A 16,269-nucleotide genomic window follows, 5' to 3' on the forward strand; every position below is an offset into this window, starting at 1 on the left:
GAAAAGATGTTGAGACATTTTAACAACGCTAAAGCATTATGGTTGTTCTTGAGGAAAATGAGAGTAATTAGAAATGTATCAATAGGGCCATCTTGACATAAGATGGTAACTGTTGTGACTGTAAAAGATAATTGAAAGGTAAATGGAAGTTCTGTGTTACTCATTTATGTTCTATGTAAAGTCTGGTGTTGTTTATATTATTTGTAAACCCTAAATGGTGACTGTTGTGATCTCTGCACTTCTCAGACACCACTAAGGCTGAATCACCACGAGTCATCAATGTTATCCTGCCCGACCAGAGACACCACTTTCTGATGCCGCTGGGCTACGTCCTCACCTCCTTCCTGCTCCTGGCCTTCATTATACTCATCATCATCCTCATCACACGCAGACGTAAAACCAAAGGTATGAGCTGCTGTATCTTAGTCAGACTGTAGATTTACATTGAAATAACATTTCTAAATCTCATCTTATCTTCTTTGGTTTCAGAGTTTTACCCTCAACCATCTATGAGGTGAGAACACAGAAAACACACTCACATAATGACTGTCTTACCATTTAACACACTCAATTGTCTATATCAGCGGTTTTCAAAGTGCGAGGCGCGCCTCCCCTGGGGGGCGCCAGAGAGCTTCAGGGGAGGCGCAGCCTGACACAAAAAAATGTCTTGACAACACGGTGTGCGGAAATATACGGGTCGTGCTGCAGCTAGATGTGCCTGTCCTCTATAAGATGATGTCGGCGACTGACATGCAAGGAAGAACGGCTGTCCACAGGCTGTTCCAACTTTAACAACTGTATTAACTTCCAGGGTAGTGAATTGCAGTGATGCAAATTAGTCGCATTTCGGCGCCTCCCGCTTTTTTATCGCCGATTTGGGTGACTTGTGTAATTCGTGGAGAACCGAAGAGTTTTCGTTTTCGTTTTTTGGGGGGGGGGAGTCCGTCCGTCAGTCAGTCAGTCGGACGGACGGACGGACAACTTCTCACTTCAAAAAAGAAGAAGAAATCTAGATCGCAAAATAATTAAACGAACGAGTGCCGGTTTTTCCTGGCCAAAGACAGGTTCCTTGAACACAACACGAGCGTAACGTGGTTATGTCTCGTCTGAAAGGAGTCTAAACTAGAGTGCAGACGGAGAGCACCGGAACGCCGCTCCAGCTCTTCAGATATTGCAGTACCCATAAGGAGCCGTACACATGCCGCAGTGTTTGCGTGGCTGTCTTTAGTTGTAAGCCCAGTGGCGATCTGTTGTTATTAGCATCTGGTTAGCTAGCTATGCTAACGAATTTAAAGAGCTTTTCTCCAACCAGGTGGAAGAGAGCTCTCTCCTGAGAGGCTCAAATAACCTCAGCTCAGTGAGGTTAAGGCACACCTTGATATGATCATTATAGTTATTAATGAGACATTAGAAACTCAATGAAAAACAGGTATAAAATACTACATGACTGTAACAAAAAAGTTGTTAAAAATAACAAGAATAGAGTTTAAAAGGGGAGTGACTTGTAAAATATCCAAAAAGAAAAATCTGCTTCCAGTTCTGTTTCAAATGGGTGTTGAAAGATGTATCCATAGATCTCCTCATGTTGCTCTCAAAGTGCACAAGATTGATGCTTTTAACTTCAATATTTAAAAAAAAATCTTCCCGGGGGAGCATGCCCCCGGACCCTCCTAGAGGAGGTTAGGTCTGTAGATCATTCTCATATGATTAAGTTTGTCCTTTGCAGGCCGCCGTAGATGGTGCGCCACCCGGTGACGTGTTAAGATAATAGGCATTCAGTTGTTAGTCGGCATGCAACGTACATGTTCACTGTTCATGCTGTGGTCATAAATAAAGCCACCACTTGCCTATGCATTGTGTATTCCTTGTACATACACACATGCATGTATTAAGAAGTATCGACAACTTCTACAAGGTCCACCCCCTACTTAAATCATGTTCACATGGATAGGATACTAAATAAATTTGCACACATCTTGTGTCCATATATTTCTGTTGTGGTGGTCATGCCACACCGTGCACATGCATGCGCGAGTCATGGTAAGATATCTGGTTGTTCTTTGCACAGAATGAAAGAAAGGCAAAATGAATGAGCTGTGATTTTAGTTTTTTTTTAAGCAGAGGTTGAGTTCAATCATTTGTACGGCCCTCGGAGGATGTTGTAAAAATGTAAAGGAAAAAGGTTCCCCACCCCCTGCTGTAAATAATAATAAAAACCCTTGATTTATAACTTAACATCTCTGTCTCTATTGATCTGAGTATATTATAAAGAACAGTTCATTGAAGCTTTATAGCGTAGGCCTTTGTCAGATGGTTTATTACGCTGTTTCTTTCTGCTTTGAATAGTTCTCTCTTTTTTCACCATACCTGTGTTTGCATCACTGGAATTGAACATGCAATTGTAATTGGGTGTGTGGTATATTTTCATGCACGGAGACGCATGTTCCACAACACACAAACTGAACAACACTCAATTTCCCGATCGCTACCAGTGTCCTTGCGATCTTGTTATAACAACAAGTGCACGTTACTGATGCAATATGGTTGAGACCATTCGGGGTTATTCTAGAGGGGTGCAAGGAATAGTCCAAGTATTGGGGTAGTTTTATACAATATGTTTAAAACATAAAAATAAAAAGGTTTTAAAAAGTTATTGTTTAATGTTTTAAGGAGGTGACGCTACTCAGCCAATCAAATCGGTGCAGTCAGCACGATAGATTCAAACACAGAGACGAGACAAGAGGAGAGAAGCAGTTGGAGTAATTTCAAATGGCGGAAGGTAGACAGCGAAAACAGAGCATTTAATTACATTTTCTCTTACTGGACCTCTTTGAAATACAATTGAATACCCCTGCATTATAGCAACAATAATAACAATAACAGGAATAATAATTGGGAGGGGGGGCGGGCTGTTCTTATGTTCTCTGAGGGGAGGCTCACCTTCCCACACTTTGAAAACCCCTGGTCTATATCATACTGTGATAGGTCAAGCAGAAGTGAGAGCAGCTCAGAAGAGTTTGAGATGGACATTGCTGATGGCAATGTCAGCAGTCTGGAGCCTGAAGGAGAGAAAAGACTTGGTAAGGATTAAGGAAAGATGAAGAAAGTGACTTTTGCCTGGAGTGTGTGTGTTTTGACTTTCTGCTGTGTGATTTTAGACTTCAAGAACAACCTGCTGAAAGAGAAGGTCCACACTAGCACTCAGCCTAAAGTCATTGATCTTGACAAAGGTAACACAAAATCAAAGTCAGATTAATGAAAAATAAATGTCTCATTTTCAATCTTCCTTAACTTTGAATTTTCCTATACTTCTTTGCAGAGATGCAGAAATTCTCCAAGTGAGGAAGAGACAAATAGATGGCGAAACTTGAGTCACTGGCTGGTCCAGGAAGCTGCACTCCAAACTAAACACATCCACGTGCCTTATGTCCAGGCAGAGACAGCAGGAGACACAATGCGGTGAAATGCAGAAAGATCTGTATTTAAAACACCACATTGAGGCCTTTTGTTGTTTTAATTGTAAGTATTAGAGACCAAGGAAAATGTGTTACGTTTCTTTCATTGTACTTGATCAAGTCTGGACTTGGACCGTTGGCGCTACCTAGAGGGGACTTTTTAACAGTGCTGTGTTAAAGTAGCAATGTGTGCGCAGCGCACGTTAACCCTTAGATGCATAAGTGGGTCTTGTTTGACCCGGTGAGGTGGTTTTCTTGAAGTATCTTTGTAATTACATTTTTTTTATCATTTCATATTCCAGCTAATCCTCAAAAAACATGTTTTGGATATCATGCCATTCAAATGTTTTATTTACATTTTAAGAAATTGTAGTTTTGTATTACTACCCCAAGCTTGCACTAAAATCAAAAATGACCTGCATGCATTTTCTATGGAATCCTTTGGGGAAACGTCTTTTTTTTCTAAATGTAAAAAAAATGTCTACAATTATAAATAGTGAAAAATTAAATATAAAATATTTATAATGTGAACCAAAGTATAATACTTAATATTATACAAGAGATTTTTCTTAACCAAAATGACAAAAATGGCATAAAAACACATTATTCTAATGCGGGTCGTTTTTGACCCACTTATGGAAGAGTGTGGTCCAGTCACTCGTGCATCTAAGGGTTAAATAAAGTTTTCATTGAGTACATTTTCATTTGATACCGCTTCCATGACTATACCTTAAGCGTAAGTAAATACCGTTTTTCTTCTATTTTTACTCACATATCCATCTTTGCTTAACTGACTAGACTAATACGTCACTGAAGCTCTACTTTATGTGTAGCTCCTGCTTCCTGCTTTATGCTCACTGACCAATGAGCAGTGTATGTAAACAATGTTTTGTTCTGATGCTCATATTGTATTTTTGATGTAATGTTACTTTTTACATGTATAACAATTCAATGTGTGATGCTGATTTTAAATGATGTGGGTATTCATGATTGGTTTAAGGAGTTAACTTGGCGAGTTCAATGGACGTTTGGTAATGGGCTAGGAAAAGCACAGTGTTAATAATATTAACAAAAGCTCTGCTCTATTCAAGTATTTCATAACAGTGAGCCAGCATGCACAATAAATGGAGTCATCATTCTTTTACTATTTACATCTGTGCTTGTTTTACTGTGTCAAATGAATGGCAATGTAATACTTAGTGGTTCCAAAACTGAATTTCAGCCACTTATTTAGAATTGGAGAAAAATATATTTTGGAACATGCCTTTGTCTGAGTGTTCCAACAAAGGAATGAAGTGCATCTTTATATAATATAGCCATCTATAAACATGGAACAACACTAGCAGTCAGAAAGCAAGTCCATGAGCTGCTTTTGGAAAGAGTAAAAATACCAGAAACAAGAAAAACAAACAGATGAAGCTTTGTTATTTTAGTTGAATATGTTTTATTCAAGCAAAAGGCATTTAGGGAGAATAGGATGGCACAAATGTACTCAAATTACTGGTGTAGAGAGGAGATGGTGACCACACATCAGTGATAAAATCCAGGACTGTTTCAGCTTGTCAAAATACTTCACAATTTCCTTAATAGATGTATCACTCAAAAAAAGAGCCCATCTTTATTCATTTGAGCGACCATAGTATCAACAATGCACCGTGAAAGCAAAACCACTATGTCTTAAAAACTACAGAAAAAGCTACTTCAACAGTCCTTGCAGTAACGCAATTCATGAGTGAATATTAAAATGCATGTATTTGAATATGAAGAAGACAGCAGCAGGGAAGGCAATCATCCAGTGTGCCAAGTCTATCTCTACACTCAAACACGCACGATGCTCAGCAGCCGTGAACCCAGAGACAACAAACATCTACAGCCTCCCTAAGATTAGTAAAAAAAAAAAAGCTATTGTTAGAGGCATAATAAAACTAAAATATCACACGTGAGAAGAACTCTGCCTTGATCAGGTGGAATAAAGGCCTGTGTGACTAAACAGAAGACTTAATTAAAACGTTAATTAGCTCAGCTAGAAAAGCAAGCAGCAGGTTTGTACAGTTGGAGCATTGAGAAGGCACTACTAGTTTACTCACTGCTCTATGATCAGTGAGGCATGGCTGTATTTTGGCTGTTCTCCATTGGAGAAACCTATTAAGGCATCTGTCTAACACTAAATGTTCCTAAGTGTTGTGCTTGAATATATAACAAAGGCAACTTCATGGCACCTGATTGATACCATTTGCAACTCTCAAACCAGTGTAGCACTTTTTAACTTCATGGCATGGTCTCTTGCCAAGCCGTGAGTCTTAACATATAGGCACTTATCTTAACGCAAGCTCATACTAGTTCATTGTTACCGAGTCCTTTGTGAAAGGAAGATGGACAGCTATGATCAGGTGGTTCAACAGTGTGTTACTGGTTAGCTTATCTGCTATCGGGTGACCAATGAAATTCCTCTTTATTCAATCCAGAATCAAACGTCTTACACATAGAAATGTTTTAACAGTTAACCATGTGCATAAATAAAACAAGGCAAACTCATCCCATCATTCCCAGGTTGCCTGAGACGTCTAACTATAATGGAAGGAGTTTCTGTCTGAATGTCTGTCAACTTTCTCAACAACCGTTCATACAATTGACTTCACACTTGGAAGGTATATTGCTGGGGACAGAAGGGAAGGATTATATTAGTGGTGTGTAATGTACACACTGTGTAGTGTTTGAAACAGCATGCTATCTTTTCTCATCCATATTTGTTTGAACATTTGCAGCTAAATGAAGCGTTTACTCGAGTATTGCTCAGGGGATGAAAGTGTATCACGGAGGGTGTGATGCCCAGGAGCGTACGCCACACAGAGATGAGTGTGAAGCTTTTTGAATGAGCGGTTCTTGAGAATGATGAAAGCAGCAATACGGGACACCAAGCTATCGGCACGTTTAGAAGAGGCACCGCACTAAGTCAAAAGTGACAGTATAGTACAATTCTATGTTTAAAAATTAGGAGAAGATTGGAAATGTTGGCATCTGAAAAGTACAAATGTGTATGTGTTTGAGAGGGATCATATATTCAATGATACGCAGGGTTACAATACAAACCGATACACAGAACAGTATATCCTCAAAGGCACTTCTCTTAGTCTGGCACACACACAAATCGATGGCTATTAATCAAACATAAAAAAGTAAATATAAGTTGAGGAGAGTTTACAATCGCAATTTTCAATTCTAGTCCTGAGTTTGGAGTATGTGTGTGCTTTTGTATACGTTTGAAGATTGTTTATTTATTCTTTTTTCCATAGGTTCATGCAGTTCAAGTTGAATGATTGACCTTTTTCTATATATATATGTTTCTGTTTTCTTTGGCAAGTGGCAAAGAATTCCATTAGAAGTGAAAAGATGTCTGGTATGTCGTAGTAATGCAGGGTTAAACTCTGGTATGGTGACATTCACTTACTCAGGCACATTTGCAAACACACACACACCCATCCACTCACACTCACACACACACACGCACGCACAAACACACACAAACACACACACACACTGAGGGCAAACCAGGACAAGGAACGAAGACCTCCTGCCAGGAGAAAACTGGAGCTCAGTTGCCAGTAATGGCATGTTGTCTTCCTCTGAGAGATTAAATATGAACGTTGCTCCTCTCCTCTTCTTCATTGTATTCCCCACTCCTCCTCCTGTTGTCGTTTTTGTTGTGATTTTAGGAGTAATTCCAAACTGTGAATGAAGGAGGTAAAGGATTTCAGATGAAAGACTTGGAAGAGGATGTTTATTAACCAAGGAATGTAATGGCAGAAACAACAAAAGTATATAGTCTATATATATATCTATCTATCTACACACTTTTAATAGATTTCAATATCAACAGCCAAGTTCCAATTGAAATCTTAGTAGAGTAATTACAACTCTGGCAACTCATTGGAAATCACAGGGATTAAATAATACAACCCTGGCGAAGAACATTACCACAGGTTTGATACTCACTAATAATGATGATGATGATGATCACTATGACAGCTATCAGGATGGCCCACATCTGCAAGAGGTAAGGGTTCAGCATAGTCAGTGCCACACACATGAACTGGGATTAAGATGTCTATTCATTTGCAGATTAAATAACAATCGAACTTTCCTTTAACAATATTATTTTAACTATTTTGTGTGTGAAATTGAGCATGAATACTTTTGTATCTGGCAAAACAGAAAACATTGTAATTCCATTTGTTTGTTTGATCACTAAACTGTGTCTAGGCACCTTGCAGTTCTTCCACCAGTACTTCCTCTTCAGCTTGGCAGCACTGGTTTCAAACTGGGAGGCTCCGGCCTGCAGGGCGTCGGCTCTGTCGTCCAGTTCAGACAGCTTCTGGTCCCGCTCCAACACTTTGTCCACATTGACACGCATAATATCCACCACCTACACACACACACACACACACACACACACACACACACACACACACACACACGCACACACACACACACACACACACACACATGAACAAAACAATTGATATCAGTACTTGTTGTAATGTCTCTTGGTGTAATTGGAGCTAGGGTGATCCTGACTAGACACCATTAAAGATTGACCAAACACTGATCCACCTTGTTATTTCAAAATTATGAGAATATATTCCAAGTGCATCCTAAGCAGAATGGTGACATTATTGCTGTAAGTGGTGAGTAACCTCTGAAACCACAAATCAAGATAAACAACACATTACCATAAAAGTTTTTTTTTTTAAAAGATATTAAAAACCTTCTGCTAAATAAAATAATATGCCTAATGAAAATAAATAAACAAAGCCAGGCAGATGTGAATGCACACACACAAACAGTCTTGCAGACTACACATAACCCGAATGTTCCACTGATCCACAAACCTCACAACTGCCCCTCCTTTCAGACAGAGAGGCGGGGCGGAGAAAAGTGTGTTTGGCCATGTGGGTGTTGCGTAACCGTGGCACTCAGAATGATTCCATAAACCCCGGGCAGCCAATCGGAGGCTTTCCGTGACGTGCTTATTTTAAATCACAGGGTAGGTGGGGTGAAAAAAATTAAGAGGGACTGAGAAATGGAACTGTAAAGCTGATTAACAATGGAAACACAGAAAGAGTGTGATTTAGCAGCCATTTCTTTCCTGGTAGCCTCACTGGCATGTTTTTTGAATAAAAGATGTATCTGGCATGTGAGGGGACATGTGAAGGCGGAGTGGCAGAGAGCACTGATTCCAAATTGTGATGATTCATAACGCCGTTACCAAGGGTTATGCAAGTATCCAGACAGACATTATGGAAGATGGCAGTTACATAGCGGCTGAAGATGGAGATAACAACACTTGGCTAGGTGAGGAAAATGACGCACACTGTGTATAACTGCCTCTGATGTGTCCCAAGGCTCTATGGGTAACATTTGGTTCTATCTGACATCGTGAATCTGAAATTGAAAATCTCTAATTTGGAAGAGTAACATGGTCTGATGTTTGAGCTTTCCTTCAAAAATAATAAACTGTAATCAAAAGTTTGCGTAAAACTAATAATACAACATACTTCAATTGAAACTATTTGGCGTTATCATCCTTAACAACCAGTGTTAAAATGTAATAGTGGAGCTTTAACTGGTTCTGGTATACCAGCAATCAGAGAGGTCTCATACCTCGTCCACCTGGGCCTGGGTCTGCTGTAGGCGCCTGTTGCCTGGCGCGGCGCCAGCACCATCCGGACCGGCTGCTGACCTGATGAGATGAGGACAAATTAAGAGTAGATATTAGCCTTCTAGATTTTACAGAATTGAAAATTAAAAATGCATTAAACTGTTCAGGCACATATGGATAACAGCAGGGGATAAGTGAAGCAAACAGCCTAACCATAATTGCAAAAAAAGTATTCTTATCCAAAGACTTATATCATTTCTGAATCAGTCAAATTCATTTAAAATATTGTACAATTGTAGGTAAATGAACTGATATCACTTTTTTTGTTAATTTATAATTCAATATATTTACAGGCCGTTTCTCAACGTCGAGTAAACCTGCTGCAGAGCCACTATTTCAAGTATACTACGTCATCGAGTGGCGCCGAAGGACTGTTTAAATGCCCAGCATTCGGCGCCACTCGATGACGTAGTATACTTGAAATAGTGGCTCTGCAGCAGGTATACTCGACATTCAGAAACGGCCAGTCTAATGTTCAAAGCACCATGATGGAGCCTTTTTGTAAGGTTGGTGGTTTAATACTGCCCCCCTCTGACATGAGTCAGCACTGCTCTGCAATAATGACACTTCTCTTCTCTCCAAAACAATAGGATACTTGAAGCGGAAAGATCGTTTGGAGGTGATCACACCAAACTGTAGAGCGTATACAGGATGTATCAGGATGCTGGGAAAGAGGCCAGTGTGGCAGTTTACACCAAATGCTCAGACTCAATCCACATTAAAAGACTGCTGTAGATGTCAATATGCAATTATTTAAATGTATCTAGCTTCACATTTAAATAGTTTGTTGTCCTGCAGCTGGGTTTACAAAGAAAAAAGCTCTACATCTAACGTCACAACAACTCTAAAGGACAAAAGTAGAAGATAAATATCGCTGTGGTTCATCCTGAGAAGAAATAATTACTACTGTACTACTAATTACACTGCTCTTCCACTCCTTTACAGGCAAAACTGTTATTGCACACCCATGAATACTGAAATACACACACAAACCATGAATTATGCTTTTATATATATATAGAATTACCAAATTAAATATGCATATTTTATAAAAAGGTATGAAACAACAAAACAATGGTGAAAAGGTGAACTTAATCGTTGTCATAATGCTTTTTCTCTTAAATTAAATAGTTCAAACTAAAATTCTAAGATCCAGAGTTACATTTTTGTTTACAATCAATGTAGATGTAAAACAACCACATTTCAGATCTGAAAGCGGTAAATAACCTTTAAATCTATTCTCAAAATCGACATTTTCTCGTGATGGACAGCCTGTCTGTTAACACATCTGGTTCATCATTCTTGTTGTAATGCCACCGGATATACCCCTGCAACTTGTATTAATAAAATCTCTCAGACCTTTCTGAACAATTTCTCCTCTCAATGAATAACCATATCTTCTTTGGTCCTTTACACATCAGACATTCATACTTGTCATACCACAAAAAGCAAAGGTGTGTTTAACATGGATGATGACTTCATTCTGTTTAAGTGCCATGTCCGCCATGTGAAGGCCTATTGACGGCCCCTTTGGTTCCAGTGACGTTTGTAAGCAGAATCTTGTGAGTGTCTCGCATCACTCATGACCCTAAAGGTGACATGTGTTCATAGATGTAAAACCAACAGACCGAAGATACAGAAATAGTCTGAGTAGTTGTATGCTAGGACATTATTGCTTACAAAAGTTATTAAACCTGTTGAAAAGAGCCTGAGAGGAAAAGTTTATATTCTTCAAACTATACATGAGAGAGGTTGCAGGTAATAGTTACATCCAGAGAGAACATTCTTTTAGTAAACACAGTTTGAAAACTTGACTCAAGAGTTTGACCCAAAATGTTCTAATACTGTATTATTTAATATGTATAACTCCAAGCAGAAACCAAAATGTATACGAGATATGAATTTGGCTATGCTTGCAGTTTCCATAGTGCATTGTAGAACTGAAAAATAGGCGTGCACATTAGACGGTTAAGGTCATGTGTCATGTATGTGTGTTGTGAACCGTTAGCTGACTGCATCATCAGCCGTTAACCTAGATAGATAAACTTCGCAAACAAGTCAGCAAAGTCAAACACAAAAATCTTGACAACTGACTTATCTTGATGAAATGGTCCCTGCAAGGCCGACATCATAAAAGCATGTTTTACCATAACACTGTCCAACTTTGATTTGATATTAAAAAACTTTTTTTTTTTTAAACTCCCATTGACTTAGCAAACCACTAATACACTTGGTACAATTTTTTAAACATTTGAAAACAGGAACTATCTTCAGAAAAGAATAACATTATCCAAACAAGTACTATTCAATTATGGATGGGTTTAATTAGGGCTGTAAAATAACTGTTTTTTGGATTACACTTTCTGAAATAACGTTTTATTCTCATTGTTTTAGACATACTTCCTATGTTTAGGGTGGTAGTCAAAATAATGGAAAGGGATTATGATTTCGCTTGCTCTGTTTTTCTATTGTAACATGACAAAAAAAAAGTAAATGATGGTTTTTCTTCAAAGCCCAAGTCCTAGCCACACCACTTTATACCTCTTCTCCATAACGTCAGTTAATAAACGTTACTGACAAAGTATAAGGTAAACCACTGAGACATTTTCTGCTTAACACTGACTTCACCACTACTTTTACCTACTTTAACTTCTAGTGATTCCCAATTACAGTTGCCATATTTAAAATGTACCTCGAAAATGTTTTTAAAAACTGAAAGTAACCACGTAGCTAGCTCTACCAAACAAACACGGAGAAAAGGCTAGGCTAGCATAAAGCTAACATTAATATTTAACGATACGCAGCTGTTTACGTTATACAAGCCTGCACTATATTTCTTACTTTAATTGTCTAACGTTGTTTAACTAGTAAAAGGGAGTGGACATAGCTTGTGTTGGGAAAATAAACATCTCTGCGATAGTTAGCTTAGCTTAAGTCTCAAAACTACGATTCTAGCACTTGTTGCTGCTAGTCACAAAGTTTTGGGCGTTTCTTTTTTTTTTGTCTGTGATCCTGTTTCACCAAACTACCCGGAAGGTCGATAGGCCTACATTACCCAGGTTTGACCGTGTACGATTGGAATGTAAAACAGTTTTGTAGAAACATTAAAGACTTACATTGTGAAATGAAATTTCTTTGAACGACCGAAGCTGTTTCTTGTGTGCAGGCTAAAAGCTAAAGTGTCAAGCCGTAACAGTTACTGTCGTCGGTTGTTATGCTGCCTTTCCGTGCCCTTGGAAAATGGGGATATTGACACGTATGAAAATTACAGATACTTTATTTACTAAAGAAAAATAATAAAGTGAGAACTTAATTTTTTTACTTGGTGTAAGCAGGATGTGCTGATAGTTAATTTAGGGATATTATATTATATGGAATAACTTTTAACACAATCATATATACGATATAAATTGTAAAGATAATGGCTATATATGAATTATTATATATCCACTGCATCATCATGCACAACATACATCTTTGGTGCTTGGTTCCCGAAATAAAATATAATTCAAAAAGAGCTCAATCAATCGGGTATGTTGTTACAAGTAAGGAAAGTACTAATAATTACTACTTGAAGTGAAAAAGGTTGATTTTACGATGAGAACTTGAAGGCAGCATTAAAGAGGCAGTAGCCCGTTTCCTCTTGTGCATAGCTACAATTATTAACGCATAACATGAGATTAAAACAGAAGGTAGATTGTACTTGAAAACATTGCAAATATCAAAATTAGTAATTAAAATAGGAAATGTCGGTCCTTATATTTGTCTCATTACAACCTCCATTAATTGGTTTGATCAACTGTCCAGTTATGCGAGGAAACAGTGACCACCCAAGCCCGTGATCAGCATGTGACATCCTTTAGGAACGTCAGCTTTATGTCGTGTAGATTTTAAGTAAGTGTATGCCTACTTCAAATGTGAAACGCTTGGAATCAGAAAAAAACCAACAGATGGATCATCTTTGTGATTTGTGCATTCCTCTGATTTATAAATAGAAACTACACAGAGGGCAAAGATATTTGCTTCAGATAACAACTAAAGTGTAGCCTACACATTTTCATGAAATGCAACAGGATACAGGCCATGACTGTAGTGTGTGAATAGTTAAAGTTATTAATCAGAAGGTTAGTGCCATTTCTCTGGATTGTTTTAACTTGATGGATTAATAATGATACCAACACAACAACACTGCATACCAGACACACAGGTTCAAATTGCAAAGTGAGACCTACACAAAGGTTTAAAACCTCCAAAAAAAAGAATCCTAAACTCCCAAAAGATAAATGATTCATTTCTTACAGACCACTAATTCTTAAAGACCCTTTAATTAACAACAAAATGTTATAGAAAACATGCTTACAATATACATCTTATGTATTGAAACGTTTATAAGCTGAATAATTGCTCACATATTTTAGAAGTTATAATATACTGGACAACATATTAATATTGATAAAGATATTTTATGTTTATTGAAACATAATTTCTAACAAGGATAACTACTTTTTATTTTCAAACTCAGTAACAAGTCACATGCTGAACTGTAATAACCAAAGACAGCAAGTGCTAAACATAAAACAATAACAATTGGAGTTAACAAATTAAAACAACAAGTAAATAGAGCATGCAAATTAATCCTTAAAACAAATCATGTTAATTGTATAAACCCTTTGTTCAAAGGCTTATTTAAGTGATTAAATTGTGTATTTTACTTTTATAGTGTATCACTAGTTGCTATGCTTTTCACGGATATACAATCAATCAAAGTTGCCCTTGGTATCAGGAGGCATTTAGGAAAGCTGAGCTTCCCTCAACACCAACAACATCGTCGTGTTGCTCTTTCCCTCTTGGCTACATCCCAGATCCTTCATTCGCCACAGACTCCCCTCCAGGGCTCGCCTACAAGACAAAGGTGATTTTAGACTTTGTTTATATAGGTTTATTCATAAACTTCCTGTGTAAAATAACTAATAATTATATAAGTGTTCACCCCTCATCTTGTCTCTTGTTTCCGGTCGTCTCTGTGTTCCCTCCTGCTGATTATCCGATTGTGTTCACCTGGTGCCCTGTGTTTGCTCCTCCCCTCACCTGTGTCGTGTTAGTCTGTGTGTGTATTTAGGTGCTGTGTCTTGAGAGGCTGGGTGTGTGTGGGAGATCTTTGTGGCTGCAGGATGTGTTCACGGAGAACAGCAGGATTGAGGCAGTGAACTTTGTGCACATTATTTTTAATAAATGCCCACGTCGGGTTATATTTTCGGACGTTCTGCCTCTGCCTCCTTGCTTGGTCGGGCCGCTCAACGGTCAGTCTCACATGTATCTATAAATAACAACATAATGTAGGTAAGATATGAAACCAAACTTACATTGTGTATTCCTTCCTGAGCAGCACCCCCATCATACAGCAGGCTGGAATTCTCCTCCTATAAATAAGTTTGTTAGATTTTATTCCAAATGTAATACATACATTGCAACAAAACCAGGCTGTAGTTGCTTATAGTATCCATACAAACTGAAAATGGTTTATGGAACAACATTGTTTGCAACAAAGAAAGAACCTAAATGTCTTACTAAATGAAAGAAATCCTAGTTGATCACATTCCACCTCTGCTGGCTTTCATGCTGTCACCTGATATTAGCGGCAGGTGCACTTAGTAACAGAGTCGATGTTAATGGCCTGCCTTCACTCTCTCTCCTCATTGCAAGCAAGTAGGAACACGGTAATGGTGGATGCCTCAGTGACTTGCTTGATTATGTTACACATTATCCCTGTCGAACAGAGGAACGCTTCTCATCCCTGGAGTCCAGGTTTTGGACACACATGGTCTTATTCATAGTTTCATGGGCATAATCCCTTTCCATGCAAAGACCCAGAAACCCACACAGATTGATGGCACTTTTTCACTTTTGTTTACATGATCTGTACACTGAATCCCATTAGTAGGACATCATTGAACAACATGATTGTGATCCACCAAAACATGAAAAAAGAAGACTAATTCAATGTCAAATTAATACATTAAAAACATTCTAATAATGCTACATTCTAATGCTATAGCATTGACCACCCAACTGTCTCAACATAATAGTATACTATTTTGTTATCAGTGTGGAAATTGCAGGTTTTGAATATGTAAAAAACTATGAAAACCTTGGTTTAACAGCCTATTCATCCACACAACAGCAGATTATTAAATGATTTAAGATTATATAAAAAGGCAATTGGGAAAGAAAGTACAAATGACAGTAAAACTTACATATCCAACATGTTCTGTTTCCATCAGTTCTCCAGACTCACTGGCCTCTGAGCTGCAGCCTCTGGGATAACACTCAGAATCACGCTTCTCTCTTGTTTTTTGAAGGAAGTCCATCGCTGTGGACTTCCTCAGCAGTGCTTAAACATAAACAGATACCAGAGACATAATGATTGTTCAGATAATAGCAGCAAGATTGCATTTTCTCAGTCATTCTGTGTCATAAAAAAACTCACCTCCCTCGCATATGTAGGGTATCATGAGCATCAGAGTCAGTAGTGTTGCAGCCATGTCCTCATGCAGGTTCTTCATCTCTCACACTGTTGACTGTTGAGCCCCCTTAAAAACTCCGGGAACTTTGTGTTTGTCACCCGAGAAATCCCCACGCCCACCCCGCTCTGAGGATCATTCCAACGGGGACAATGGGTTTGTACTTTGCAGTGGGGAGTGTGAGGGGTTCATACCCTGACTATCAGTATACAGTGTTTTAAAGGTCTTACGAGAGTGATGAGAACCTGTTGTGCCTGTATTACATTGAAGAGTGCAGAGTTATTAGTATTATTATTATTAAAGGTCAATTTCACAAGTAGATACTTTGTTGAAGAATATACATTTTCTTGATGTTTAATTCCCTATGACTAAAACAAAACTGCTTAACTTAAAGGTCATCCATTGTGCAAAATCCACTTTTTCGTGTTTTTTATACATACACATGTGTCCCCTCTGCGTTAAGAGACTCTGAACGTTTCAGGAAAAAAGATTCACTCACTTTTTGTCCTGATCCATTTATATAAAAACCTGTCTGAAAATGAGCTGATCAGATTTTGGCCACTTTATGATGTCA

At 38.3% G+C, this 16,269-nt stretch overlaps 3 protein-coding genes across 3 annotated transcripts in view; 1 reads left to right on the forward strand and 2 right to left on the reverse strand.

The window, feature by feature from the left end:
• The window catches only part of LOC307041035 (matrix remodeling-associated protein 8-like), an 11,375-nt gene extending 6,769 nt beyond the window's left edge, over positions 1–4,606 (forward strand). Inside the window, exons 8-12 of the mRNA XM_079684344.1 lie at positions 247–405; positions 490–514; positions 2,986–3,080; positions 3,159–3,230; positions 3,320–4,606. Coding sequence (XP_079540470.1) covers positions 247–405; positions 490–514; positions 2,986–3,080; positions 3,159–3,230; positions 3,320–3,342 — 374 coding nt within the window. The 3' untranslated portion in view covers positions 3,343–4,606. The remainder of the gene's footprint in view (positions 1–246; positions 406–489; positions 515–2,985; positions 3,081–3,158; positions 3,231–3,319) is intronic.
• A 269-nt stretch (positions 4,607–4,875) lies between these two features.
• On the reverse strand, positions 4,876–12,424 carry vamp3 (vesicle-associated membrane protein 3 (cellubrevin)). The gene is made up of 5 exons (XM_079684907.1): positions 12,291–12,424; positions 9,117–9,195; positions 7,720–7,878; positions 7,449–7,500; positions 4,876–7,181 (listed from the first exon to the last, which is right to left on the reverse strand). Coding segments are annotated over exons 1-5 (309 nt in total). The 5' UTR covers positions 12,293–12,424; the 3' UTR covers positions 4,876–7,164.
• Positions 12,425–13,480: 1,056 nt separating this feature from the next.
• LOC307041475 (uncharacterized protein) lies at positions 13,481–15,820 on the reverse strand. Its single transcript, XM_079684906.1, has 4 exons — positions 15,662–15,820; positions 15,429–15,565; positions 14,538–14,594; positions 13,481–14,073 (listed from the first exon to the last, which is right to left on the reverse strand). The coding sequence occupies exons 1-4, from the start codon at positions 15,735–15,737 to the stop codon at positions 14,026–14,028; spliced, it is 318 nt and encodes a 105-aa protein (XP_079541032.1). The 5' UTR covers positions 15,738–15,820; the 3' UTR covers positions 13,481–14,025.
• Positions 15,821–16,269: the final 449 nt, after the last annotated feature.

This window comes from Notothenia rossii, assembly GCF_949606895.1.
Source record: "Notothenia rossii genome assembly, chromosome: 5".
In the NCBI taxonomy this organism is placed as follows: domain Eukaryota; kingdom Metazoa; phylum Chordata; class Actinopteri; order Perciformes; family Nototheniidae; genus Notothenia; species Notothenia rossii.

Coding starts and splice junctions, on each gene's coding strand:
- vamp3 (XM_079684907.1), bottom strand. Junction 7,879..9,116: donor CCCAGGCCCAGGTGGACGAG/GTATGAGACCTC, acceptor GTGTGTGTGTAG/GTGGTGGATATTATGCGTGT. Junction 7,501..7,719: donor ACTGGTGGAAGAACTGCAAG/GTGCCTAGACAC, acceptor TACCTCTTGCAG/ATGTGGGCCATCCTGATAGC.
- LOC307041475 (XM_079684906.1), bottom strand. CDS start 15,737: ATGAAGAACCTGCATGAGGACATGGCTGCAACACTACTGACTCTGATG. Junction 15,566..15,661: donor ACCCTACATATGCGAGGGAG/GTGAGTTTTTTT, acceptor TTTATGTTTAAG/CACTGCTGAGGAAGTCCACA. Junction 14,074..14,537: donor CTCAGGAAGGAATACACAAT/GTAAGTTTGGTT, acceptor TTTGTCTTGTAG/GCGAGCCCTGGAGGGGAGTC.